This window comes from Netta rufina (genome assembly GCF_964035555.1).
Source record: "Netta rufina genome assembly, chromosome: 24".
Taxonomy (NCBI): domain Eukaryota; kingdom Metazoa; phylum Chordata; class Aves; order Anseriformes; family Anatidae; genus Netta; species Netta rufina.
The window spans coordinates 6,076,591-6,103,222 of record NC_140148.1 but is presented as its reverse complement, the minus strand read 5'-3'; the positions used below and the strand labels follow the sequence as shown (position 1 = coordinate 6,103,222).

General features: G+C 49.1%; 1 protein-coding gene across 1 annotated transcript in view; it reads left to right on the top strand.

Moving 5' to 3' along the window:
• The window catches only part of ASIC2 (acid sensing ion channel subunit 2), a gene marked incomplete at its 3' end in the record, with an annotated part of 572,604 nt that extends 559,608 nt beyond the window's left edge, over positions 1–12,996 (top strand). The window contains exons 4-10 of the mRNA XM_084300938.1: positions 5,963–6,113; positions 6,569–6,625; positions 7,279–7,432; positions 8,186–8,277; positions 9,811–9,890; positions 12,641–12,709; positions 12,895–12,996. Coding sequence (XP_084157064.1) covers positions 5,963–6,113; positions 6,569–6,625; positions 7,279–7,432; positions 8,186–8,277; positions 9,811–9,890; positions 12,641–12,709; positions 12,895–12,996 — 705 coding nt within the window. The remainder of the gene's footprint in view (positions 1–5,962; positions 6,114–6,568; positions 6,626–7,278; positions 7,433–8,185; positions 8,278–9,810; positions 9,891–12,640; positions 12,710–12,894) is intronic.
• Between the last annotated feature and the right edge of the window lie 13,636 nt (positions 12,997–26,632).

Genomic DNA, 26,632 nt, shown 5'->3' with positions numbered 1-26,632 from the left:
CTGCCGAGGGGGACCTGCCAGCTGCTGGAAGGGTTAAGCTCTTGTTACTCAAGTCATTTTTTGGGTGCAAATGGGTAAACAGCTGCATGGCACAGAGCACACCCCTCCTGGGAAGGGAGAAAGGGAAACAATAAATAGAGAAATTCCAGCATCATTAACTGGGAGATAGTGACAAGAACTGAAAGCTGTGTGTACAGTGAGCTTTTTAAGCATTTTACAAGTGCTAAAGCTGTCTGGGATTGAAATTCTATTAAGCTGATGCTATTTGATGTCTCATTAAAGAACGTAGGTTTCTGGTTATTATTTCATTTGCAGCAAATGCAAACACACCCTGTCTAGATTCCATAAGCTTCAGCTAGAGGTTGGCAGCAGGGGCTTTTGACATCCTTCCTTGCTGCTCACAGACCGGAGCTCAGTGGCATCAGGTGGGTGCTGAGCTGTGTCGATGCGGAGCACCCTCAAAACCAAATTTCTCACCAAGCCCAGCTGCCAACTGGGCTGGAAGTAGCTCCGCCACATTTCCACATCTTTCCTGTTGCACAAAACTAAACATGCAGAAAAAATAAGAGATTGGTAAATAAAAATAATAATTAAAAAAGCACTCTACAGCTGCAGACAGATGTTTGCAGTCATCAGGAGGCCCAGAGTGAAGAGCAGCACATGAAGGGCAGCACTGGGAGCACTGGGGAGAGGTTGTGCCCAAATGGGAAGGATGGCCACTGTCATGGGCGATCATACAAGAGCCACTCTGTCACAGAGAGCAGCTTTATTTTTTAAGCTTTATTTTTTAAGCTTTATTTTTTTGCATTTTGGACAAACAGATCCATCATGCATTTAAGGAGACAGGTCAATTTGTTCGTTTTTCTTTTGGTGCCTGCCAGTTCATTACTGCTTATTGTAATTCCTAATAGCAGGAATGAAGAGCATTTAAAAAGCATTTAATTAATTAATTAAGTATTAACAACAGTGAATGGTGTGAGGATGCGAGTTTGTCGACCTCAATTAGATGCTAAAGCTGAATTTCTTTCAGCATTAGACTGCGGTGCCAGGGCAGACAATGTGCAGGCAGCCCTTGAATAACTGGAGTACAATTATAGAATAGAGCTACGCTCCAGCAAGAACTGAGGGCAGAAACTGTCCCTGCTGCTTTTGACCCTACTTTTTTTTTTTTTTTTTTTTGTCATTTCCCTCCAGCTTCCAAGGAAAGTCATGCATCTTTGGTGGTAGGGAGCAGCTCAGCTTGCTCAAGGCAGCCTCTTCCAGTCCAGTGCCAGGTCCCGCTGGGCACTGCACATGGGGCAAAAATTAGCATTGTCTGGAAGAGGGGAAAGCAATTCCTTCAGGAGGAGGAGATGTCCTCATGGTCACACGCTGTGCAGGGGGCAGAAACAAAATCCAGTTAGCGTCTCTCCTGCTTAAGTTGTTTCTGTGCGACTGCAGTCTGTGGGATTGCGCTGTTGTGTGCTCCTGCTCACTGGCTCACGAGGCAGGCTGGATTCCCTGGTCCAATGTGACAGCCTCTTTAGCTTCATGGGCAGGAGATTCAGATGTCAAATGGCCAAAATGCATTGCTCAGGCAGTTCCCCAGGGCCAAGTGCTTTGAATACCAAGGCTTTACATGAGGTTGCAGCCCCAAGAAAACACCCATGGCATCAATGAGCAGGTTAAGGTGGCTCGCAAGGAGGGGTGCTCTTGCAGGCAAGTTCACCATTTCATTGACTCAAGGTCTTGCATTAACCCCAGGGCTTGCAGGGCTCATGGGAGCATACATGGAACCATCCTGTAGAGGGAGAAGTCACAATGTGGGGAGAAACTCAGGATTTTACTCCATTGCCCTCTGGTGCAGGGAACGCACAGTGGGCTGCAATTTGACCCCTTGGTTCAAGCCTTTCACTGCAAGGTGCACTATTGCAAAGACAAAGCACGGCTCTGGGGCTGTGCATTCTCCTCTCTGAAGGATACTGGGAGCGTCTTGGAGGGAGCAACCTGCCAGGCACAGCCCCTTCACAGCAGCTTCCCCATTAAGTGCAGAGCCCAGAACCTAATGATGGGCCTTCCTCCTCTGGAAAGGTCCTGCATCAATGTCTGGCTGCTGCTGAGTTGAGAGTTTGCTTCTGATTATAAATTACAGGGCAGAAGGGAAGCAGTGAGTCTCTGAAGCTGCAATTACAATGGAAGCTCCAGGTAATAGCCTTTGATGAGTTCCTCAGAGAGAAAAGAGTTCATTGACTTGCTTGAGGAAGGGTCTAACTTGCATTGCAGAGCAAAAATCTCAGTGGGCATTAAATGTGTGACGGCACATGGTGGGGGAAATGTGCTGCACTGATTCCAGCGTGTTTGGGAGCTGGAGAGGAGAGAATTGCATGGGTGTGCAAGTGTGTGCAGGGAGTGGGGGATAGGGGGCAAAGCAACAAATCCCTGTGGAAAGCCATGCCTTAGGGAAAAGCAAACCAACTTTGCTTTGCTGTATGGGGTCTGTCCTACAGCTGGTCATGAATGGTCAGTGCTTGTGTTCCCAGCTATGAAACAAGACCTAACACTGTTACTGCTGCTGCGTTAGAGAGGTTTTAATTAAGCATTCTGCCCATTCTCCCCCTGCAGGGGCAGTGCTGGTTCATAAGCACCACAGCTCAAATCCGATGCTGGCTGAGCAAAAAGTGTGTGCTGGCTGAGCAAAAAGTGTGTGATCTAAGTATCTGATGGTGACTCCACCATTTTCTGATCCCATCACCTACATTCAGAATAAAATGTAAAGGGATTAAAAGATATGCGTGTAGTGTTGCTTGGAAGAGAGCTGATTCCATCTGAGACTGATTATTTATTCTCCTTTATCATTCAATGTGCAACATATGGGCCCCTTTCTCCACTGCAGATGACTAAATGATGGCATCTGCTACTCCATTATATTGCAAGTGTAAAGCAAATGAGAAAAAATTCCCTTCAAACAGTACTTAGCTATTGTCGCAGAGACGCTCTTGATATTTTCGTTCGAAGGTGTTGCTTTGCTGACTTTCAAAAGCATCCAATTCAGAGGCAGCCCTGTTTCTTGGAGGATGCTGAGGTGACTGGGAGCTGCTTCTTTTTCTCAGATCCTCAGCTGGTCCCCACAGATGGGAATTTGCCTTCACCGGCTGCATCTTGGCACGTGATATGCAAATTGTCTTCATCTTAGATGGGACTCGCTGGGTGCAGAGATCGCTTCATGTTGCACTGAGCAGCTCTCACCGCTTTTGCTCTTTAAAGCAGCCTGAGTGGTAATGTGTATTTAGGTGGATCTGGAGAACTCCAAGGCCCATTGGTGATGCTGCAATTTTTTTTTTTTCATCAGCACTGGAGAAGCAGCGTTAATGCTTGCAGGAGTAGGGGGAAGGGATTTGACAATTCTCTGCTTGGGAATTCACCATCACACTGAGCCCTTCACCCTTGTGCAGGCAGGGACTGAGCTTTTCCAGGGTTTACCCCCGGTCTCATGCAAGGACAGACCTTGAACTACCATCTCATCATGGCTAGGACCTGTGGCTCAACTAGAGGATGGATGTGCTGCAGGGCTGCCTTGACTGCAGTTCCAGTCAGTCCTGTAAAGCCTGCATCAGCCTGTTAGAGACAGACAGGATTGGAACCCGTAGCCAGCAGAGAGCTGAAATGAGCAAAGCACCTCTGGATTCCTGGATAGGAACTGTTCATGGCAAATTTGTTCATAGAGAGGGAATTACTTTGGCTTGGCTGAGTTGAGAGCTTGTCCAGGGCCACAGGGCAGGATTTCCCTCTCCAAAGCCTGGCCTTTTCCCCAGTTTCCACATTTCATGCCCCATACTGTACTGGCCACTAGACGAGTTCTTCACAACACTTCATCTTTCTCTTCCTGGCTTCAATTTAGAGTCCATTATAGGTTTTCAAGTACTCAGTGGTTAGTACGTTGAAGCCACAGGGGGGTTTACCAGCACCCCAGCATTGCAAGCTGGCGCACAGAATTAACATCTTTTCAGAAGGTGCTTTGGAGAGCTGGAGCTCTGCTCTCACAGGAGGTCTCAAGGGGGATACCTGGACAACAGCATGAGTGCCAAATGGTTCACGTCATGGTAATATTGTTGTAATCACCCCGGGTCCATGCCTGAAGGATTCGGAGGATCATTCTTCATCCAACCACATCTAAAATGTGCCTCCACTTTGTGGGTTCTCTCTTTTCTCCTCTCTTTCCCCCAGATCTCCAGAAGAGACACAGACAGCTCCAAAGAAGCACCATAGAGCCTAGCCTCCAGGTCCTGGGCTTGTAGTCCATTACCATATGTTTACATATTTTTTTTTAGAATGTGATTAATGTTACTACATTTTTAAACATATGTTTCTATTCAGCCAAAGTGCTTTGCCAGCACAAAGCATTCTGTGTTTGGAGCAAAGTACAGCAAATTGGATGCTGCTTTAAAACACAAAGAAGGAGGGGTTAGGGGAATGCTATTTTCTGCTTTCTAGAAAAAAAAGTATTGCAGAGCATTTAGCAAAGATAAAGAGAAATGGGAAAGGCTGCCAAGCTGCAGACAGAAGGCAAACAAGGTAGATCTGTCCATAGAGGCCACAGAGTGGCTGTTTTTCCTCCAGCATGTTCTGGGCTCACAATTAAGGTTACTGTGGTGGATTGTGGGGTTCTGCTTTTCTTATCTTTGCATTTGTGTTAAATAAAGTGGTTACAGCAGAAGGGTTCACATTGCACTGGCACTAAGCAGACCGGGTTACAAGCCAGGACTTCATGCTAGATGGTGTGCAAACACTGGAGAGGAAGACAGGTCCTCATAATCATGGGGTGCCAGATTACTTGGATCAGCTTATCTAGCTCCACAGGTACTTGGAAAAAGGCACGAATGACTTGTCCCTCTTCTCAAGGCTGCAGCGACATAGAACTCTGCAGCCCAGCATGGCTCTGAGCAGAGCCTTCTATCAGTGGGGAGCATGGAGGTTTGGTGGCGCCTTATGGCATTGGTACCTATGAGTTGCTAGTTGCTAAACTGGGTTTGGTCCTTTCTGTGTGCCTCCCAAGTGCCTGGTCCACTGTGTCTGAGGGTTGTCATCTGGTGCATTTTGTATCAATGAGAAATGCGCCTGAAGAAGGGAACAGTAGAAACACAGGTTTGTTCATGCCAGAGCATTGCTTCTGTCAGGCTCTTGCTGTTACCTTTATCTGTTCCTTAACATCACCAGCACTGTCAGTGTTGTCCCCACAAGCTTAGAGTAAGCCTGAACCAGGAGCTGTCACACACCAGTGCCAATGACCCAAATTTGCTGTTACCAAATTTGAAGCCAATTTGCTGGGCAGAGCCTCCCCATCAGTCCCTGCATGGGCAGGATTTCTCCTGGTGCAAGAGAAACTGCAAAGTGCTCCTTAAAACTGCTCTTGCAGAATCTTTGGTGCTGCACATCCCCTGTTCACCATCCTGCTGTGGCTCTGCTACAGGAGATGCTGGGCTGGAGGCAAGCTCTGCAGCAGAAGGGCTTGCTTAAGGCAAAAAAGAGTCCCTGAGAGAAAGGATGGGTTTAGGAAGCTGCTTCAGGCAATTGCTTAATGCCATTTCCAAGATTGGGATGCAGGATTAACCATGAGGCATTATTCTCTCCCAGGTCATTTTTGGAGCTCAGCATTGGAATTGACTTGTATGAGTACTGGGGCTTGGGCTGGAGGGCTGGAGGCTGTATGCATGCCTGGGAGAGCTGAGCTGCCTTCCTAAACACCACGGTCCCCTTATTTCCTATGAGTGGGGCAAAAAAATGCCACGCACCAAAACCTGTCACTCACTTGGGAAAAGTCATGCTGTGTCCTTTCCCTGCAACAGCACCCCTTGGTCCTCTCCTTAAAAACATCATTAAAATTGTGCTCTGGGGGTTACTCTCTGGCAAGAGGAGGAGATGCTGCACCTGGTCCTTGCTGCCAGTCCTCACGCCCCCTGACACCTCACTCCTCCCTCTCTTGCAGCTGACGTACCTGCCTCCGCCGTGGGGTGAATGTCGCTCGTCAGAGATGGGCTTAGACTTCTTTCCCGTTTACAGCATCACGGCTTGCAGGATCGACTGCGAGACCCGGTATATTGTGGAAAACTGCAACTGCAAAATGGTTCATATGCCAGGTCAGTGTGCTGGGAGAGCAGGGACCATTCCCACTACCAAGCCTGGACTGCTAGGAGTTAATTGGCTGGAGAAGGTGACAAGGGACCTGGGACTAACAGAGCCAGGAATACCTTGCCCTAAAGGGAAAAGGATGTTAATACTGTTTCTAAAATACTCTGAAATAGGGGCAGAAAGTTGCAGAGGGGCATGGGCCTGATTTCCTCTTATTTAGCCCTGGGTTAGCACCCTTGGGTGAAGTTTCCAGTGACCCCTTCCTCAATTTTCAAGAAGAGGCCTCCACAGCAGGCAGAGGTGGGGCAGGTGCTGCAATCCCTCCATTGCCCATACCAGCCTTGGCTCCCTTTGCAAATGGTAGGCAGTGGGTGGTTTCCTTGCTGTCCCCATGCAGTCCCCAGCTCCCTTTAAGCAACAGTAGCTGATGCCCACTGACAATGCACATGTCCTTTCCCTGCAGGTGATGCTCCCTTCTGTACCCCAGAGCAGTACAAGGAATGCGCAGAGCCTGCACTCAGTGAGTACCAGTGGGTATCCCTGGGTGCCATGGCTGTGCCAAGCTGGAGGGATTTCAGCGGCCTGCCTCCTCCTGGGACAGGGTGGTTTAGAGCAGCTGCGGCCCAGTGATGGGTTCCGATGAGAACCAAAGTGCTGGGGAGGTCTGGGTGCTCCTTTAGATAAAGTTTCCTCTAGTACTGTGATGGGTGCGGGGCTCCATCAGGGCAGCAGCCTCCAGGATAATGGGCACCCCAAGAGATGTAGGGGGGGAGCACCTCCGGGTCCAGGTCCAGGGCTGGGTCTGGATTTGGGATGGAAGAAGGAACCCGTTCTGGACTGGGATTTAGTAGACTCCCAGGGCTGAGTGCTGTTTGCAGGATCAGATGCATGGGAGAAAGGGTTGGCATCTTACCAGCAAAGGCAGAGCTACAACCACTGCTTGTCCCCAGGCAGATGCTGGTAACTGAGCGTGGCCTAACACAAAGGGCCTCTCTTCAAGCTGCCACAAATGGCCATGCAATAAAGTGGGAGATAAATGACCGGGACTGGGATTTCTTGCAGCTTTTCTCTTTTGAGATCTGACTGCTTGGCCCCTCTCTGGGCTGCATGGCCTCTGGTCCACATCTTCTGTGTGTCCCTGACTTCATGAGATCTAACTGTGACCTTCTCCAGGTTTGCTTGCTGAAAAGGACAGCAATTACTGCATCTGCAGGACACCCTGTAACCTGACCAGGTACAACAAAGAGCTCTCCATGGTCAAGATCCCCAGCAAGACTTCGGCCAAGTACCTGGAGAAGAAGTTTAACAAGTCAGAAAAATATATCTCGTGAGTGTTGCAGAAAACAGATCTTTTAGTTGCTTTAGTAAACAGGGGAGAAAGTGTCTGTAAAGCCCTGATGGCCATTTAAACCAGCTCCTGACCAGACTAGACCTTGCCAATACCTCCATAACCAAATAGGCAGATGTTCTCCAGGGAGGGTTCGGGTGAAACCCTCGAAGAGATGAGATGTAAGTTGCTTTCAGTTCAGTAGAGGTATTTCAAGACAACTCTGTATTTCTTCCTTGGCCCTGTCTCCATGAGCATACCCCATACTCCCCCCCCAAAAAAAAAGTCCTTTTATATTGTCAGGGATGCCCAGACTTGCTGACTCTTTCTGAGATATATCTGCTCGCTGCCTATGTTCAGGTGGTAGTTCTCAGGCAGCCGTCAACTTCAAGCTCTTACCAGCCCTGGGCACGTTATTACTTTATGGAGGCAGCTAGAGTTATTCCATATTAATCATCATTCTGACTCTTCTGTTACCATTAAAGTGAGATCCAGTTATCAAATCCTGAGCAGAGATCTTGGGAGAGAAATCCTCCAGCTTGGTCTGTGGCTCCCAGGGGAGCCATAGGATGCCCTGTGGCTTGGTTTCCAAGAGGTCCAATGGACAAGTGTCTATGGGTTTCTGAGAACCCCAGAAGGAGAGCCATGAGAACAGAGAGAATAGAGCACCAAAGACCTTTTTTTTTTTCTTACCCCAAAGTGCACAAGGCTGCTGGTGGCTGATGGGCTGGTGCTGTTGTCCTCTTTCTACAGAGAGAATATTCTTGTGTTGGACATATTTTTTGAAGCACTCAACTATGAGACAATTGAGCAGAAGAAAGCCTATGAAGTGGCAGCCTTACTTGGTAAGGAGGTGTCAGGTTTGCATTTTGGAGTCTGTGTGAACCATGTGTGTTTATGGGATGGACAGATGCCACAAGTGGGTGCACAGGTTACTGGCATCGCCATGAAATCACAGCAAGGTCCAGCCACCTTACTGCCCATCATGCTTTCAATCCCCTCTCTTATTTTCCTTCTGACACCAAACTGGGAAATGTCCCAGGGACCACTGCTAGTCTTTTTGTCAACCAAGAAAGGTTAACATGAGCTGCCCCATCTTTGCTTGCTACCAGAGTACTAATGTTTCGGTTGAGCAGGAGATGGATGCTCTTTGTGGTGCCCCCTACGTTGGAAGGGCAGTGTATGGAGGAGGACACTTCTTAAAACCTTCTGCCCATCACCTCTTACATACTCCAAATCCATAATCCATCCTCCGTTCCAGCAGGGCCATCCAGGACCCTGAGTTCTTTGCTTTCGGGTGCTTCCCTATGGAGCAATGGAGAAGGTAGAGGGGCTGCTGGGTTGCTTAGCCTCAAATTGGGTCAAGCTTTGTGGATGACGGCTAAAGATTTAGGTGCCTGGGACCCACTGGGTCTGGGAGGTGAAGGTGCTTGGTTCAGGAAGGGGAAGAGGCTGGTGTTGAAGCCACTTTGACACCATCCTCCTCATTTGCAACCCTTTGCACAACCCTCATCCCCAGGGCTCTTGGCACTTACCTCCCAGCACCCAACCCCTTTAGCAGCAGCACTTCGCCCAAAAGCACTCTTTTTTTCCCTCTCTTTCTTCTGTCTCTGTGTCATGGGCACCCACAGCAAAAGTTCTGGTGACCCCTCCACCCAAGGGTGCCTTTTCACAGTTAAAATGTGGGCGTTTTGCAGCAAAACCCAGGCAGTTTGTCTTCCCTGATGTACGGTTTGGTAGAGTGCAACACTGCACATCGGGAGCTGTTTCCCCAGCAGATCCTGGAAGTGTCCTCTCCCCATGGTGCCTTCCTCGCAGCCCTTCTCCAGCCCTGTAGCACCACAGGACCCTAGCAGAAACGATCTCGAGATGCCTCAAAATAAAGCTAGCCTCTCCCTGCTCCCAAATTTCTGTGGCAGATTTGCTTGAGTTTTTTGGGCTCCATGGGATATTACCTAGTTAGTTTCTGGCATCCTTCTTCTTCCACTGCCCGGTTTGGGAAGGGCTTTGGGATTGCTGGGATGAAACCTGCTGTTTGACTGTGACAGATGGCTTCCTCCAATGCCAGTGCATGTGATGCAGCAGTATCGCGTCCTCGTTAGGCTTGCAGCTGAAGGAGAAATGCCCATTGATCTGCTCTGCCCTGCCCAGCTGCACCACGGTAGCATGGATGCTCTAAAAGTATTTGTGAGCCATCAGCCTTCAGCACAGGCACAACTTTGCTCATGATGGGTTGAACCAAGACCTGGCACACACCTGGTCCCCTCCATCCGTCCCTGATTTCAGTGCTGGGATTTTGGGCTGCAGGGCTGAGTGGGTTATCCCTCTCTGCTCCCATCCCGAGGATAAAACCACCGGTGTGTTGTTCTCTCTCCTAGGTGACATTGGAGGCCAGATGGGGCTATTTATCGGTGCTAGTATCCTCACTATACTAGAGCTCTTTGATTATATATATGAGGTAAGACACCTTTGCTTCCTTTGTCTGGCATGGTGTGGGCTTGCAAGCGTTTATGCTAGGCTGGGGCAGTCGCAGACCACTCCAAGCCCAATGTGCTCAACTAATACTGTAATAATTATAAATTAGTTATACTATGTAATTAATGCTCTATGATAGTGCTGTAGCACCAGTCTCAGCTATGTAGCATGGTTTCCTACATCAGTGCCAAATAAGTGGGGAGCTCCTCATGCAAGGGGCTGGCATGCAGCCAATCTGTTACCATCTTTTCATGCAAATGCCTTTAATTAATGACTGCTCTACCGACCCATCAGGCTGGAGAAGCAGTGAGGCTGGACTTTGCGCTGCTGCCCACGGTGGAAAACCCCAGTCCCTGTTCTCCACTGGCTGCAGCTCTGCCGGCAGCCCTGGAGCAAGGAGCTTTCCAGGAACAGCTGAGACGAGCTCGATCATGATTCTGGGGCTCCTTGGTGGCCAAGAGCAGCTGCTCCAGGGAAAAGTGCAAGCCCTTTAATGGCAATCACTGCAATAAGCAGTCTGGGGAGATGCTGCTTTCCAGCAGCCCTCCTTCCTCCTGCCCTCCATCAGCAATTATCACCTTTGCATATTTGTAATCTCTTTTTGCCTAAGCAGTTTCCTCTGTGAAAGCTAATGTCTCAGCCCAGCACCTCCCAGGTGATTTTGGCTTTTATGTGCTGTGATGCCAAAATTTGCCTTGACAGTCCTAAACAGGCTCTCTTGCTGTTAAAACCCCACTGTGAGCCTCATCCCTGGAGCATCCCACTGCCAACATGAGCACACAGGCAGATTCAAGATGCTTTCCACATCCTCCTGGTCCAAAAGCCACCTCTGCCATTTAGACTTTTCCCCTCATTTTTCTCTTCAAATGGGTCACGGTCCAAACAAACCCTCCATAGAGCATCCTCTCTGCTAGCCATGGATTTCATTTCCCAGTCTTCTCTGTATTGCAGAAAGCTTCATGTGAGGTTTCAGGCTCATGATTTTTGGTGCTGAAGTGGGAAACTGAGGCAGGGAGTGAGGCTGCAGCTGGATGTGAGCCGCCAAGGAACAGCATCTCAACTGCCAAGACTGCACTTAGCTCCCTGTTTGCAATGAGATGACCCCAGGGACCTGAACACACAAGCATGTGCCCTGTTTTATAGCAGAAAAGAATGAGTTCATGGGATAGTTTCGAGAAGGATGTGAACACCTATGTGGAGAGGCACTTCCCAGCCCAAGGTGGGACGGTGCTTCTTCTAATTCAGCTCAGCTGGGGATTTTAATGCAGTGGTTCTAGGCTTCTTGCACCCAAATATGTGATGTCTTGGACCTCCATCATCCAGCCCTGACTGAGCCCCTTATCATAATGGCACCAGGGATTTTTAATCCCAGGGGATATCATAGTTAGAGGTTGTCTGTGGCGGTTGCATTAGTGTTTGCCCAACCAGGTGGTGCACAGGGATGTCAGGCATGCATGCTCTGTCTTCTGAGCTCACTGGAGCATCCTGAAAAGCCTCTTAAATGTTATTAAAGTATGACTTCTGGCTTTGCAGTCACTCCCCATCACAGTCCCTTCTGGGCTGCTGTTAACACTTGGTGGCATTATCCTGCAATAAAATATATTGAAAATTACAACCACAAAGCTAATAATGGCTTCAGAGAGCAAATAATTCCAGTGCCTCAGTTTATATCTCAGTCTGAATGCACACAGTATTTCATTAAAAACACCTCCTCCCAGCTATCTTGGGGTGCTCTCATAAGAAGGTAATAAGAACCCTTGCAAAGTTTGGATTTTTTTCTTCTCTTTTTTTTTTTTTTTTTCTCTCCTTTGTTTGACATCTGCTGATAGAACTTGGGAAATAGTTTCCTTTTGCTATTTTTTTTTTTTTATTATTCTTTTTGGGTAAACACGGCTTAAGAGAGCACCTCATCTCCTGATGCATGCCTGGGGATACACCAGCACATTTACCTCCACGGTCGTTTGTGGCAGATACTTGGCTCACACTGGGCAGAGAGAGCAGGAATAAAATATCTTAAATCACTCCTAATCTAAATCTTGGTCTGCTCAGGGTTTCATCAAGGCAGGTTTCCATGCACCTTAAACTCTGCATTTTCAACCAAAGCATTTGTAAACTATCTGAGATTGCCAGAAAATGGATACACCTATTCTTACCTGGTGGTTTAGCCAAAATACAAGGAAATGTGGAACCTAGATAGGATTTTTTTTTATCATTCATTCCACACAGTCCTGGACCAGGGCAGAGTGTGCAGCTGGTCCCATATCCCCACTGAGCATCTCCTCCTGCCTGCCAGCATCAACCGTGCTTCCTTTGGAACTGACCCATTTGTTAACATTTTTAGCTCACTTCTTTTGTGTCTTTTTTTCCTCCCAGTGGAAGATTTTCAGAAAAACAGTCACTTCTCAACCTCTTTGGGATTTCCCTTGAAAATCCAATCTGCTTTTCAGCAGCAGCAGCTGCCAAGGAGATGTGGCTGTGAAGGGAAACTGCGCTCGCATAGCTGACATTTTCAATAAACCCCAAAATATATCTTTTTAAATTGAGGTTTTGGATTTTTTTGTTATGTGAAAAAATCAGTTTTGACACACAGGGTGGTTTTCTTTGGAAGACTGTCTCCTTCCCCATGAGTTTGGGTACTCCGAATGCAGTGCACCTCCAGCTCTGGAGGTGACCATATGTAGCTTGATCCATGCCTATTCCTGCCCAGCTTAACCAAACATCCCTCTTTTGCAGCTGATCAAGGAGAAATTATTAGACCTACTCGGAAAGGAGGAAGAGGAAGGGAGCCATGATGAAAACATGGTAAGGAACCCCACTGGGAGAGAGGAGCACATTTCCCTGAGCTCAGCCCCGTCAGAGTCATTTCCCAAGGACTGATGCTGTCGTGCTTCCAAAGGAAGCAATTGTTGATGCCGTGGGGAGAGGCTGCTTACGCAGGGGGCAGTGAGCAGCCCCAGAGTGACCCTGTCCCATCTCTCCATCCACAGAGCACTTGTGACCCCATGCCAAATCATTCGGAAACCATCAGCCACACTGTGAATGTGCCGCTGCAGGCCACCCTGGGAACACTGGAGGAGATCGCCTGCTGACACCGTCCGACCGCTCCACAGTGCCAACACCTAAGGAAGGGAAACTGCACGGGAAAGCAGGGACCAAGCTCAGGTTTGCAACGGGGGCAAAAAAAAAAAAAGATTAAAAAAAATAAGGAAGAAAATCGCTATGCATTAAATATATATATATATATTATATATATACTCTGCCAAAACCAAGCGAGAGGCGTCTTGGACTTGACTTGTGTTGTCCTTTCCTGTGGGGGGGTTGTCTTCAAGATGTGAAGGCAGCAGCTCATTTTTGAACCATACAAAACACAGAGACCACCACCACAAAAACAAACGAAGCCCCACCATTTCACATACTGCAAAATGTATAAAGCACTTGCATGCCAGTTCTTTTTATGGCAATATATTCCTAGCTGTCTTTATAAGCTCTGTTCCTCTTTACAGTCTCTGATTTTCACAACAAGAAGGAACTCGCGGGCCCAGCCATCCCCTGAAATCACCATTACTAACGTCGTAGGCTGAATTAGAATAAAGAAACAAAAAGTCGCAGCTCTTGGATTCTTCTTACGTTCTTGTCCTTCGTGTCAGTCTGTGATGAATCTTAAGCTAAGCCAGGTCCCCGAGGCCAGGCACCTCAGCGCTACCAGTCACCCCAAGGTGAGCATCCCTGGAGAGGGGCCGGACCGGGTGGCTCTTGGTGGATCATCCCCACCCCAGCTGCTGTATCATGCTCCTCCGTCTACAGTGCCTGGAAAGTCCATCTGCGGTGGGTGGTATGGGGTGGTGGTTTTTTTCTTCATTTTTTTAAATTATTATTTTTATTTTTTTAATTTATTTTTTTCCCATTAATGGATTCTGTGCTTTCTCCTCGTTCTCATGACTGATATTAAAGCTGGTCTTGTGGAAATGGCCGAGCTGTGTCATTTCTGCCTTGCCCCCACTCTGCCCCAGGCTGGAGCCTGCAGCACAGCCTGGGCGAGGGGCAGGTGCCAGGACGAGCCCACCCTGGTCCCTCACCCCTCGTACCCCCTTGTCCCTTCCACCACTGTTCTCATACACCTCCAGTGAGTCCTGGCCATGCTCAGCCTCTCATCCTCCTCTACATCCCCATCTGCTCCATGCTGGTGGGGCCAGCTCTGAATTTGTGCATCATGGTTGTCTCTTGGAGTCTCATTTATTAGTGACAAGGCGTTTAAAGGGAACTGGGTCAAAATGATGCAGTGCTACCCTGAAGGAAAGAAAGCAAGTTCTGTGAAGCTCCAAACCCTGCTGGTTTGGGGGCCTTCAGTAATGCAGACGGGAGCTGTGGTGTTTGGTGGTGCAAATGGAGGAGGTGCAAAGCTGTCCTCCAAGTCTGTCTCAAGTTCTTGTGTTCATGCATGGAAACACTTTCCTTCAGGACAAATCCTGCTCTGTCTGTCCTAGGCCATCTACATCTGCAAGAGCTTCTCTGTGCTTGCACAGAAGTCCCTGCTATGGTAGGGCAGGGTCTCCCTTTGCAGTAATGGACCTAAGGGGGGAGAACTGTCTGATATTAGGGACATTTTTTTGGTCCCTTTCTTCCAAGCCCATCGTTTTGTCCTGGTTTTGTAGGTCCAATATGCAGGCAAAAAGCTTCTAGCACAGAGGCCAGGATTACAGCTGGTCAGCTTTCCTGACTTACCTGGTGGTGATCTCCATTGCAAGGTACCAGGAGACATAAAATACTCCATCTTGTCCCTAAAATCTACAAGTGTAGATTTTACCCTCTGTAGATTTTTACACCCCGCATGCCATTTATCTGCCATCTCCTCATCTTGCCTTGCTCTACAGTTGAGGGTGGGCTACAGCCCCTGGGTATTTTGCTCCCATACACAGAAATAAGGCTCCCAACAAATTACCCAGCTTATGGGCTTGAACACCCACAAAACAACTTCATCAAATAAAGAGGCAGGTAGAGTCCTTCCAGACATCGAGCAGCAGCTGACAGGTTTCAGTCTGATCTCCAGGCTGCCAGACAAGCGCTTAGAGGATGTTCCCTCCACAGGGTTAAGGGTAACAGGGGCTCCAAGAGCCGTTCTGATGCATACAAATTTCCCCACTTGGCAAGTTATTAAATCTCTTTTAAGAGCTTTTGGTAAAGAGTCATTGGAAGTCTTTACTGAAGCTTGATGAGGTAGGACACCACAGGGGTTCCCAGAGGTGCTGTGAGGGGTTTTGTTAATACCTCCTATAGAGAAAAGACACTTGAGTGGGCAGACTGGCACAGGGACAGCATCACTGATTGCTCCTGAAGAGCACACTCTCCAAGGGATTTGCTGGAGAGCTCATTTTGTTTTATCAGTTTTCATTATCTCCCGGGACCTGGCCTCAGGCCACATGTTCATTATCCACAGGATGCCCAGCAGACAGCAGCTGGTAACAAGAGCTCATCGACGGCATGCCAGCAAAGCTGCGGTGATGCCAAGCTCTGTCTCCTGATGCCAAACCCCTGTGCCAGCCCGTTCCCCGTGGTCCCTTCCAGACCAGTGGAGGGAATTTTTGCCAACCTGGATCGAGGTGACTCATCCCAACATCTCCAGGTTCTTAGCCGTGCCTGTTGGGTTGAACCAGCCATCAAAGCCCAACCTGGTCTGGGCTCCTTGTGCAAAATGGTCTTTCTCTCCCTTGTATTCACTAATGGCTGCGAAGAGGGTTGGCATTGTACCCATGGTGGCCCTTTGCACTGTACCTCTTTGTGCTTGAAGGAACAGGGGCACTTCCACCTTTGTCTGGCTTGGAATCCAAGGGTGAACTGGGGAATTTACAGGATCCAGCCCCCAAATGCAAAGGCAAGTCCCAGCCAGCATGTGGGTACCCAGAGGGTATGGGGAGAACAGTGAGATGCTGCTGGCAGTCCCCAGCAGATAAGCTGGCACAATTTTCCAGCTAAGCCCAGAGGAGATATCTCCAGACTAGGCAAACTGAGAGCTGAGCCCAGCTCCTGGGCTATTGTGTTAAATTCCTGGGGCAGCCATTTGCTGAAAGAGGTATTTGTTTTGGTGGAGTCTGTATCTCAACCCCAAAATATCCCCATAGGCAGCTTAGTGATCACCATGAAACTTCGCATTGCATTGAGATGGTTGGGACAACAGAGCAGGTTGAAGGCTAGCCACTGCCCCATGCTGAGAGCAAGCTGCCCAAGAAACAAGCTGTGCTGGAGGCCTGTGGAGCTCCTGGCTGCCTCGTGGCCTTTTACCATGTGAATTCATTGTGCAGCAACACCTCTGATGCAGATCCATCCAGCACAGAGGCGTTATTATGCTTTTAGTAGACTGCTGTGTCTGCAAACACATTGCTCTGGCTTCATACTGGACCTGAGTGCCTTGGAACACAGGATGCTTGAGCAGGAGGACAGCGGTTGGTGGAAAAAGCCAAACTTCAAGACATCCATCTTCCATCCTGGGGCGGGGGGGGGAGCGTCTAAGTTGGGGCACGCTGCAGTGGGCTCAGCAGCTTTGCCAGTGGTGGATTTTTGCTTTCCCAGACGTTCTCCCCATTCCCACCTCTGATCATGTGCCCTGCCCCAAGCCACTGCCGAGGTTCCTCCATCAGTGGTGCCGATGGGCTATGCTGCCTGGCTCCCTGCAAGCCCTGAAGGCTCCCCCGATGTTGCACATGCATGCCCAGCACATGTACTGATTCAGGAGCCCTCTTGCCACCAGCTGCCTGCCCTCTCCTGCCTGGAGAGCCTGTAACTGGGGAGCTGAGGGGCTGGGTGGTGGAGGAGGAGGAGGAGGGCTGTAGGAGCCCAAACGCAGCATCTCTTGTTGGTGGTCAATATATCCCCAGGTGAAGAGCCTCGTGCTGTGCCAGGGCAGCGCAGGTTCCTGCAGGGTGCAGTGACCCCACGCGATGCCAAGGCTCGGTCAGGCAGCCGCTCATGGGGAGGACGCTGGTGAATCACAAAGGGTTCACCCGAAAGCTGCAAGGGCAGACAGGAGGTTCGGCAAGCTGCCTGCCAGCGAGACAGAAGTTCAAGTTGTTCTGTTTAACAAAGGGAAGGTGAAGAGGTGGCTCATCTGCCTATAAATTCCTCTGTGGAGAGATTTCTAATAAAGGGCTCTTTACTCTGACAAAGCCACAGCAGGGTGTCATGGTGGGGGAGGGGGTTGAGGAGGTGGGGAGGGAGAGATAAATGCATTCAAATAAGAGCCTGCCAGGGAGCACGGATGGTCACACAGCCCCTCAAGCCTTTAAATCCCTTCCCAATAGATGCTCTCCCAGAGCACGGCCCCATCGCTGCAACACTATCTGGGTCAGCTGATGGAGAAGACCTTGCAGATGGCAATAACAGTCTTAGAAGGGAAGCCCCGCAGAACTTCCAGCCGGTGTCCATGTTCACCCTGACAAGCCAGACTTGTACATAACCCTCCTGCTGTCAGACATCTGCAAGCCTTTGTCTTCCCCGGGGAATTCACAGCCAGAGCTAGGCCAAGTCTTTGCACTGCAGTTGCTCCTCCAGCCCTGGCTATTTCTCTCTTTTATGTCTTTGACTTTCAGCCGCCAAGGGGTAGTTTATAAAAAAGTCCATATTTCAACTGCTTATCACTCTGAAAGTGGTGTGATCTCCAGGACTGGCAGGGAACAAATAATTACCACTGGGTACAAAGTGTTTTTCTGTCAAGGATCTAGCATGTCAATTGATTAGAGGCAATGCACATTGTGTTGACTCCGGCAGTCTTATCTATCAGCTGCAAAGCCAAATTCATACTGGAAGAAAGGGAACATTATGCCACGTCCTGGGGGTGGCTGAGGACATGCTTGCCCGCTCTCTCTGCTATTATAAGCACTAATAAAGAGCTCAGCTTTTGGGGGCTGCTGTGCTCAGCAGCATCTCAATGGCAGAAGGCAGGAGGGCACCACAGGGTGAGGCTGGCATTGCTGCAAAAACCTGTGGAAGGTGGTAGGTGATGGACATGAACCCGCAGCTCTCATCCAGGCTGCAAAACAGGAACCCAACACCCCCCTGTGATGCCTCCAAAAGGAAAGCTGCACTCAAGTGGGACTCAGGACCCACAGGGCTTGCATACGGCCCAAGTTAAAATTAACTCAAATGCCTGCCTTAAGACCTCAGCCTAGGCAGTGGTGTCATGCTGGAAGTACTCTTTGCCCTCTCTGTGCTCTCTCCATTCCCATCTTATCTGTCCATATCACTTTTTCCCATTTTTACCTGCTTTTCTCCTGGGATAATGCCCGGACTGCCATACCCCCATGGGGGTTGGGAAATTCAGGAGCTGTTTCATTCCTCTGGGCTGCTCTCAGTGGGTGGCAGAGATACATGTCCTGCTGCTTCCCTGCATGTGCCCCAGGTGACAAACCCTCCAGCATCTCTTCCAGTGCCACCAGGCTTGGGGGAGATGCGGAGCCAAGGTCTGGGAGAAAAGTCCCTTCCTCTGGCTTAGAAAGCTCTTGACATCTCCTCTCCCATCGTCCAGCACTGCCCCATATCTCAGCTGCCTGAAGTTACAGAACACCTTGCACAGAAACCTTGTGGCATTTCTCCCTTTTAAGATGTCAAAAACAAATGAGGGTCACGTTGCACAGGCTGGGAAATGTGTTTTGTTTCACAGTTGCTGGGGAAAAAAAATAAAAATAAAAATAAAAATAAAAAATAAATTACTTCTGAAGACATTGGCTTTGGGCTGAATCCAAGGACCACAAGTTGCAGTCCTTGAGGACAATGATTGCTGGGGATGCCGGAGGGAAGGGGTAAAAGATGGACAACATGCAACAAAGGTTGCTCAGCTCCAGCCATCACTGTTTAGCACTGGGAGCAATCAGCCCTGGGCAGCAAGCAGGGTGGTGTGGCTGGGAACACCCTTGCTTGTCCTGGGCGTCCACTCTGCAGAGGTGGGAAGATGCTGCCAGGTCCCAACCCTGCAGGCAGCCTGGCTTAGCTGAGCCACCCCATCTTTTTGGAGCACGTCCAGGACATGCAGTACTTTATAGGAATTACAGCTTAGGTTGGAGGGCAGATCACACGCATGTGCTCCTGCAGAAGGGGGGGAGCCCCACGTGTACCACGTCCAAGCCCTTGCAGAGGGCAAGCAGTTTTCCCAGACATGTTGTGCTCTTGCAGCCCTATGAGGGGCTGCACAAAGCCCCTTGCATCGGGACACTGCAGAAGGTCCATCTGCTGCAGAAGGTTGGGACAGAGAATGATGCTCTCACCCACCTCCTGACCCTCACACCTTCACCCTGATGCTCTCACCAATCTCCTGATGTTGTCACCCACCTCCTGGTGCTCTCATCCACCTCCTGATGTTCTCACCCTGACCCTGCTGCTCTTCCCCACCTCCTGCTCCTCTCACCCTGGTGCTCTCACCTTTATCCTGCTGCTCTCCCTGATATCCTCACTCATATCCCCCTTCATAGTTGGAGCACACAGACCTTGGAGTCCTGAAACAAGTGAGATGAGAGAAACTCCATGCACAAGGTGCATCAACCCATGAGGGCTTAGACACTTCAGAGCTGTAGTCACCACACAGCAGCTCTTCATCTTCTGGGAGCAGCTCTCAGAAGGAGAGAGGAGCCAAGAGCCCTCCCCATGGTTTGCTTTGGGTGCTGCTATGTCTGGCAGGATTTGGCCTGCCTGTCCCCTTGTCCTTCCACAACTCAGCAGTGGATACATTGCCTGGCTGCTCCCAGCTATACCAAGCCAAGATTTTTGCACAGCAGCTACTCAACAGCTGGGCATATTTCCATGCTCACTATTGCCATACCCCAACAGCAAACCTCCTGAAAATCACAAGATTGTCTTCAACAATCACAAGACTTTTCTTTTGAAAAAACTCACCTCCATACTGGGTGTTGGTTTTCCTTCCTGTTCCTCCCACCTCGAGGAAGGTGATATTCGCTTCACAGTTTCAAATGTTCAGGAGGTAGCCTGGAAATGTGCAAAGAAAACTGCAATTCTCACGCGATCTTCTGCTTCCACCCACCTGCACGGCAAGGAGCTGGCGAGACTGGGGTCTGCTCACTGGAGTTGGCATCATGGTCCAACTGCTTTGAAATGCCAGAGGGACATCCCCAGGGCACAGCACGCTGGAGGATGCTCCTAAGCCCAGTAACCAACCTCTTACTCTCTACCAACTCAGCCCCAGTAAGATATGCAAGCAGATATGGCAGGCACAGATGTGCTGCGCCTAGATGGAGTGATAAAGGGAATCATAGCTGTGCTATTTTTTTCTTTAGGATGCAACAGAAAATCATGACTTTGACCCCATGCATTTCGATTACTGCTGGTTGAGTAGAGGAGGGTAGGCCAAGTCTGTGGCTGTGCTGGGATGCAGACAGGCACAGCCTCATCGTCAGGGCTGGGTGACCACACGCATGGCTCCAAGCAGCCCCCAGCTCTGCTGCCTTCTGGTAGCATTGTCCTAGGATGTGGCAGGTGCTCAAGCATTGCTAGAGGCAAAGGGGACTTGGGAGGATAGAGAGTATGAAGCCACAAGGCATCAGGTTTCTTGCATGCTGCTGCTCAAGGAGTGATAATTTTCCACCCAGCAACAGCTTTTAGCAGCCAGGGTGTGCGGCTTTGTGCAACTCCATGCAGCTGGGGCCAGGAGTTTTGGAGCACTGCTACATCAGCAGCTGGTTCCACCTTTTCCTTTCCTATCATTTATAACCGCCTTAAAAGAGTAATGAAAAAATAAAGCGACAGACGAGTCAAGCCTTCTGTTAACAAACATTTGCCAGTGTATTCATTCTTGGGTCCAGAGACCAAGTGGCAGCTCTGCCACTTCCCCAGCAACAGGAGAGAGCTGCAAACCTTCACAAAAACCAACTCAGTGAGCCAGCTGGAGGCCATCCCTGGAAAAAGGACCCGCAGCCCAGTGGAGAGGCTGCGTTGCCAATGCAGAGCCCCATTGGCTGTACAGGACAAACAGGTGATTAAATTCAAGAAAAGCAGTGAGGATTATTTGGAGTTTCAGGGAAGAAAAGGCAGCTCTAAGCAGCTGATAAATTATTTGCTCCAAATTACGTTTAGATGTAGAGCTTAGTGATATGGTTTAGTGGGGACTGTTAGTGTTAGGTCAGAGGTTGGACTCGATGATCTTGAGGTCTCTTCCAACCTAGAAATTCTGTGATTCTGTGATTCTGTGAAATTATCCCTTCACTGGCTCAGAGCACATTTCAATAGCAGGAGAAGGGGATGTAAAAGCCATGGCACAGTGCTATTGCTGCCAGTCTGTTTCTGTGACATATCTGACCAGTCCAAAACACTGTGCACCCTGCAGAGCAGAGCCGGGTGTGGCCGCCATACCACCACAGCTCCTGTTCCATGCCTGGAGAAGGTCCACCAGGTCTGGTCCAGCTCCCGCAGAACCAGCACACAATCAGCCTGCAGACTTCAATTTCAGGTGGCTGTGCCTTTTTTGGAAATCTTATCCTTTCCTTGAAAAACAACTTTCCTGATTATTTATTAATAGTTGCTATAGCATAGAAAAGCCTCCACTAGGAAAGTCTGTGGGCACCAGCCTCCTGCTGCCTGGACCCAGTAAAACTTTTCCTGGGTAAGTTTTCAGTTTAAGAGCATGGAGATTTAGAAATATTTTCTGGCTCTGCTTCTTCCTGAGCTCATTCCACCTGTATTATTTTTATTGAATCATCTCATCTGTTGGGTTTTTCATAGAAAAGCAGAGACTGCAGCCAGCAGAAGGTTGGGCCACACATGTCTGGAGGACACAGGGATAAGGAAATTTAAACCAGACCCAATCTCCTTGGACTCCTCCCTACCATACAATGGCCTCAAATGTTGGGTTTAGGCTTTGCAAGATGCTCCACAAGCCCCTGCAGCAGGCTCTGAAAACTACCTTGAAGGCATCTGGAAGACTTGCAATAGCTCACAGAGCTCCCACCACTGCCATGGCAGAGACGCCATTTGCTGTAGCTGCTGCTCCCCAGAGCTTTGTGTGGGTTGCAACTTCTGGACTGAGTCTGGCCTTCTCTGCTCTTTCCTCTGCAATTCTCCTTGGCTAGAGGAAAAGTCCTTTAGCCCGGGGACAACTGGGCACCACATGCATAAATGAAAAAAAATATATATTATTTATTTAAAAAAAAAAAAAGCGTACTGAAATCTGATAGAAGTCTGAATAAATGCCTGGGATCATCAAGATTGCACAGAGGCCTAAAGTGTCAGAGGTAGGATCATATACAAGAATGGAAAAGAGCAGGATTTTCAGTGCACAAGTCAGACAACACAAATAAATAACATACTTCCAAGGCCACAAAAATGAGATCCTACAGGCCGAAGCTAAAATATACAAAGGAAGAAATGTCACAGAAATCAGAGATGAGCATAAGAGAGTGCCTAAAAACAGACCCCAGCCAAAACCCGTGGGAGGGCTGGGGACGGCCATGCTGGAGGTCAGGAGCAGAAGCTGAGGGAGAAGAGGCCACTTTGCCTAGGGAGGCATTAAAAGCATGCATGGCTCCATCAGCAAATTTGTGGAAGATGGATGGCCCCTCCAGGCCAGTGGTAAGAGCCATTGCACCAATAAATCATTCTGCATGCCCAGGAAGTCAAAGGTTGCTACATTTATGAGGCGGAAGTAGCTGGAGGTTGCTTGGTTCCAGCTGGAGCCCAGGGTGCCAGAAAAGCCCAGGGCATGGGAGCAGTGACCTGGCCATTGGCTGTGGTCCCATCATCTCCACTTTGGGAAGACGACTGTTGCAACTCCAGGTTCAGCCTCTGCCAGGGGCTTTTGTTGCGGAATGAAAGTGTCTGGGGGACAAAGCAAATGAAAGGAAAAAACAGTTGGCCGTTCTCAGCTGACAATGGATGCTCTGCTGTGAGATGGTTTTCCAGCCCAGAATTTTGGATGTGAGAAGATCATTTTTCAAAGGAGAATAAATACATTTCCACATTATGTTTTTTTTAAAAACAAACAAACAAACAAACAAACAAAAAACCAACCAAAAAAAAAAAAAAAACCACACACTTTGATAGGAGTTATTTTCCAATCAACATCCCAGCCATTTCAGTGAGTGGGCAAAGCCCAGGAGGCATAAAACTTTAAAAGAAAATATTCTGGCAGGTTTCATGCTTCATGCAGAGAGAAATCTTGGCCAAAAGCGTGGTCCCAGCTATCTGCAGTGCAGGCAAGCCCTGTCTCTGTGTTTTGGATACTCACAGCTTGGTTTTCAGAGCATTCCATGCTTGGAGGTGGCATGTTTCCGACCAAACCTGATTCAGAATAAGACAGAGATGTCCCAAATGGCCCAGCTGGGGCAATCAGAGCTCGCACCCTTGGCAGACACCAGAGGCTGCAGCACAGAAGAGAAACTTTGTTCATCCAACCACTCTCACAAGGGCTGGTTTCCACAAAGCAAACAAAGACCTTTCTTCTTGGCTTACAGAAGCAGAAACAAAGGAGTGGCATGGAGGCTGCAGGCAGCCTCAGTTCTTGCCAGGATGAGTTTGGTATTGCAAGATGCCCAGGGACTGGAACTGCTGGAGAAGGGGGCTTGAAGTGCACAGGCAGTGAGAAACAAGGCTGGAGCCAGTTGGGTTGATTGGCACAGAATTCTGGTGCTACAGCAACAGCTCCTAAGGAAAACAATTATGAAAAAAGAAAGAGAAAGAAAGAGAGAAAGAGAGCGAGCGAGGGAGAGAGAGAGGGAGAGAGGGAGAGGAAGAGATGGGGAAAGGGGGAGCTGGGGAGAGGGAGGGAGAGAGAAAAGAATCCTGAACTATTGTTCCGACAGCATTTCTTGGGGTTTAGAGCAAGTCAGGGGCCTGGGGGACTGGCTGGGTGGTTTGCCCTGTAGCAGAAGATTTATTGCTTTTTGCACTGTTTCTGCAAGAATGCAAACAAAATTAAAAATAAATAAATAAATTATTCATGTCAGGTGGCCCAAAACACATTTCTTCATGGTGGATTTTTAACTGTGTTGTGGTTTAACCCGGCCGGCAGCTAAACACCACACAGCCGTTTGCTCACCCTCCCCCCTCCCTCTCTGGGATGGGGGAGAGAAACGGGAAAGTGAAACCTGTGAGTTGAGATAAAGACAGTTTATTAAGACAGAAAAAAAAAATAATTATAATAATAACAATAATGATGATAATAGTACTACTAATAATAATGTGTACAAAACAAGTGATGTACAATGCCATTGCTCACCACCCACTGACCGATGCCCAGCCTAGCCCTGAGCAGTCTGGACCCCCACCCCAGCCAGCCACCCCTATATATTGTTTAGCACGACCCCAGGTGGTATGGAATACCCCTTTGGCTAGTTTGGGTCAGCTGTTCTGGGTCTGTCCCCTCCCAGCTCTTGCTGCACCCCCAGACTGCCCGCTGGCAGGAGAGAGCGAGAAGCTGAGACGTCCTTGGCTTGGTGTAAGCACTGCTCTGCAACAATTAAAACACCAGCATGTTATCAGCACTCTTCTCATTCTAATCCAAAACATAGCACCCTACCAGCTATTAGGAAGAAAATTAACTCTGTCCTAACTGAAACCAGGACAAACTGTCTCTCTCCCTATAAAAAAAAAAAAAAAAAAAAAAAAAAAAAAAAAAAAAGGCAGCTGCAAAATGTTGGGAAAACAGTACCAATCTGAAAAAGTCAAATAAGGAATAGTCTTTTATTTGTGCTTTTCTAAATATTTCCCTTTTCTTTGCCAAGTCTTTTCTTTCAGTTCATCCTGCATTTGGAAAGCTTCCTCCTCTCACCTCTGCTTTTCAGCCAGATATATCTATTTCTTATTTCAGACCAAGTTGCCTCCAGTCAATGCCAGGGCGAGTGCTTTGAGATACCTGGAAGTGCCCAGCCCTGTATCCACTTTGTATCCAGCATCCTCTGCACATGTGGCCACCTCTGCCTCCTGTCCAACATCGGTCCTTTCCCATCAGGATAGTAGAAATTAGTGCAGGTCTCCACATGCTCCATTCTCACGCCTGGAACTTGCACCCCACGATGCTGTGGTCTGTCTCTGATCCAGCTGTTTGCTGGCAGCAAGAATGCTGCTGCAGCTCCTGATGGCTGCAGGAGAAGAGGGAATAGGAGATGAAGAAATACTGAAAATCAAACAGATTAGTACAGAAAATAAGCTGCGGAATGGTGCAGTGAAGTGACACCCAGCTGAGCTCTGCAAACATGCAGAAAACAATGGGATGTGCTGGGGCTTCCCATTCCTGTTTATAAGTGTGGGAGAAGCTGATTCAATCCTGCTGCTGCCAAAAACCCCTCCCTGCATGGTTTCCCCTCCATCAAGAGCAAGAGATGGATAAAAGTGCACTGCTGATCTCTTCCCCACACTGACATTTTAGGAGGTGTAGCACCCATCTGTCACTAGAAAGGCAGGCACAGACACCCATCAGAGATAACGTGTCCAGGATCCATCATGATCTTGCAGCACAGTGATCCTCTGCGCTGCCTTGCCTTGGCATTTGGTTCATTTTGCTGGGCTAGTGAAGGTGCTGGCTGGGTGCTGCCTTCTGCCTGGCAGATAGGTGAGCATCTTCCATCAAATTTGGGTATCAGAATATAAAGAGATGAGACTGCTGGAGCTGGACCTCTTGCAGCTGCAAGGCAGCATGAATAAAATATTGATGGGATGCCCCAGCTGCCCGCTTCCCTCTGCTGCTCACTCAAAAGCACAGAGGCTGCCTGGGGCAAAGGTGGTCAGAGGGCAGTCAGCTGGCCTCATGAGTGCACATGGCCTCTGGATTTCGTTAGCATGCTGAAATCCCCCTCCAAATATGCAGCATTGCCACTAAAAAACTTGTGAAGTGCAGCTCTGGCTACTTCACTAGCATGGTCCTGAGGAAACATGCTGGTATGCCAGCGGATCTGATGGGGCTCTGCTTCAAGTCCTAGTCTGGCCAAATTCCTGCCCCCCAGCACTGGCTCTCACACACAGGCACATCTTGACACCAGGGCACCTCCCAGGGGAACTGCCCCTCCTCCTGCAGCCGGCTCATCTGCTAACACACAACCTTAGAATCACAGAATCATTAAGGTTAGAAAAGACCTTCAGGATCATCTGGTCCAACCACTCCCTACCACCAGTGTCACCCACTAACCCATGTCCCCAGGCACCACATCCAACCTTTCCTTGAACACCCCCAGGGACAGTGATGCCACCACTTCCCTGGGCAACCCATTCCAATGCCTGACTGCTCTTTCTGAGAAAAAATGTCTCCTAATTCCCAAACTAAACCTCCCCTGGCACAACTTGAGGCCATTCCCTCTAGTCCTATCACTAGCTATCTGCAGGAAGAGGCTGACCCCCGGCTCCCCACACTTTCATTTCAGGCAGTTGCAGACAGCAATAAGGCCTTCCCTGAGCCTCCTCTTCTCCAGACTAAACAACCTCAGTTCCCTCAGCCGCTCCTCACAGGACTTGTGTCCCAGGCCCTTCACCAGCTTCATAGCCCTTCTCTGGACATGCTCCAGGGCCTCGATGTCATTCTTGTAGTGAGGGGCCCAAAACTGAACCCAGCATTCGAGGTGTGGCCTCACCAGAGCAGAGTACAGGGGGACGATCACCTCCCTGGCCCTGCTGGCAGCACTATTCCTGACACAAGCCAGGATGCTGTTGGCCTTCTCAGTGACCTCCCTGCATGAAGGCAAAAATAGCTCCTCCTGGGACACAGCACGTGACGGAGATGTGCTGTCTGGCTGATGTGATTGATAT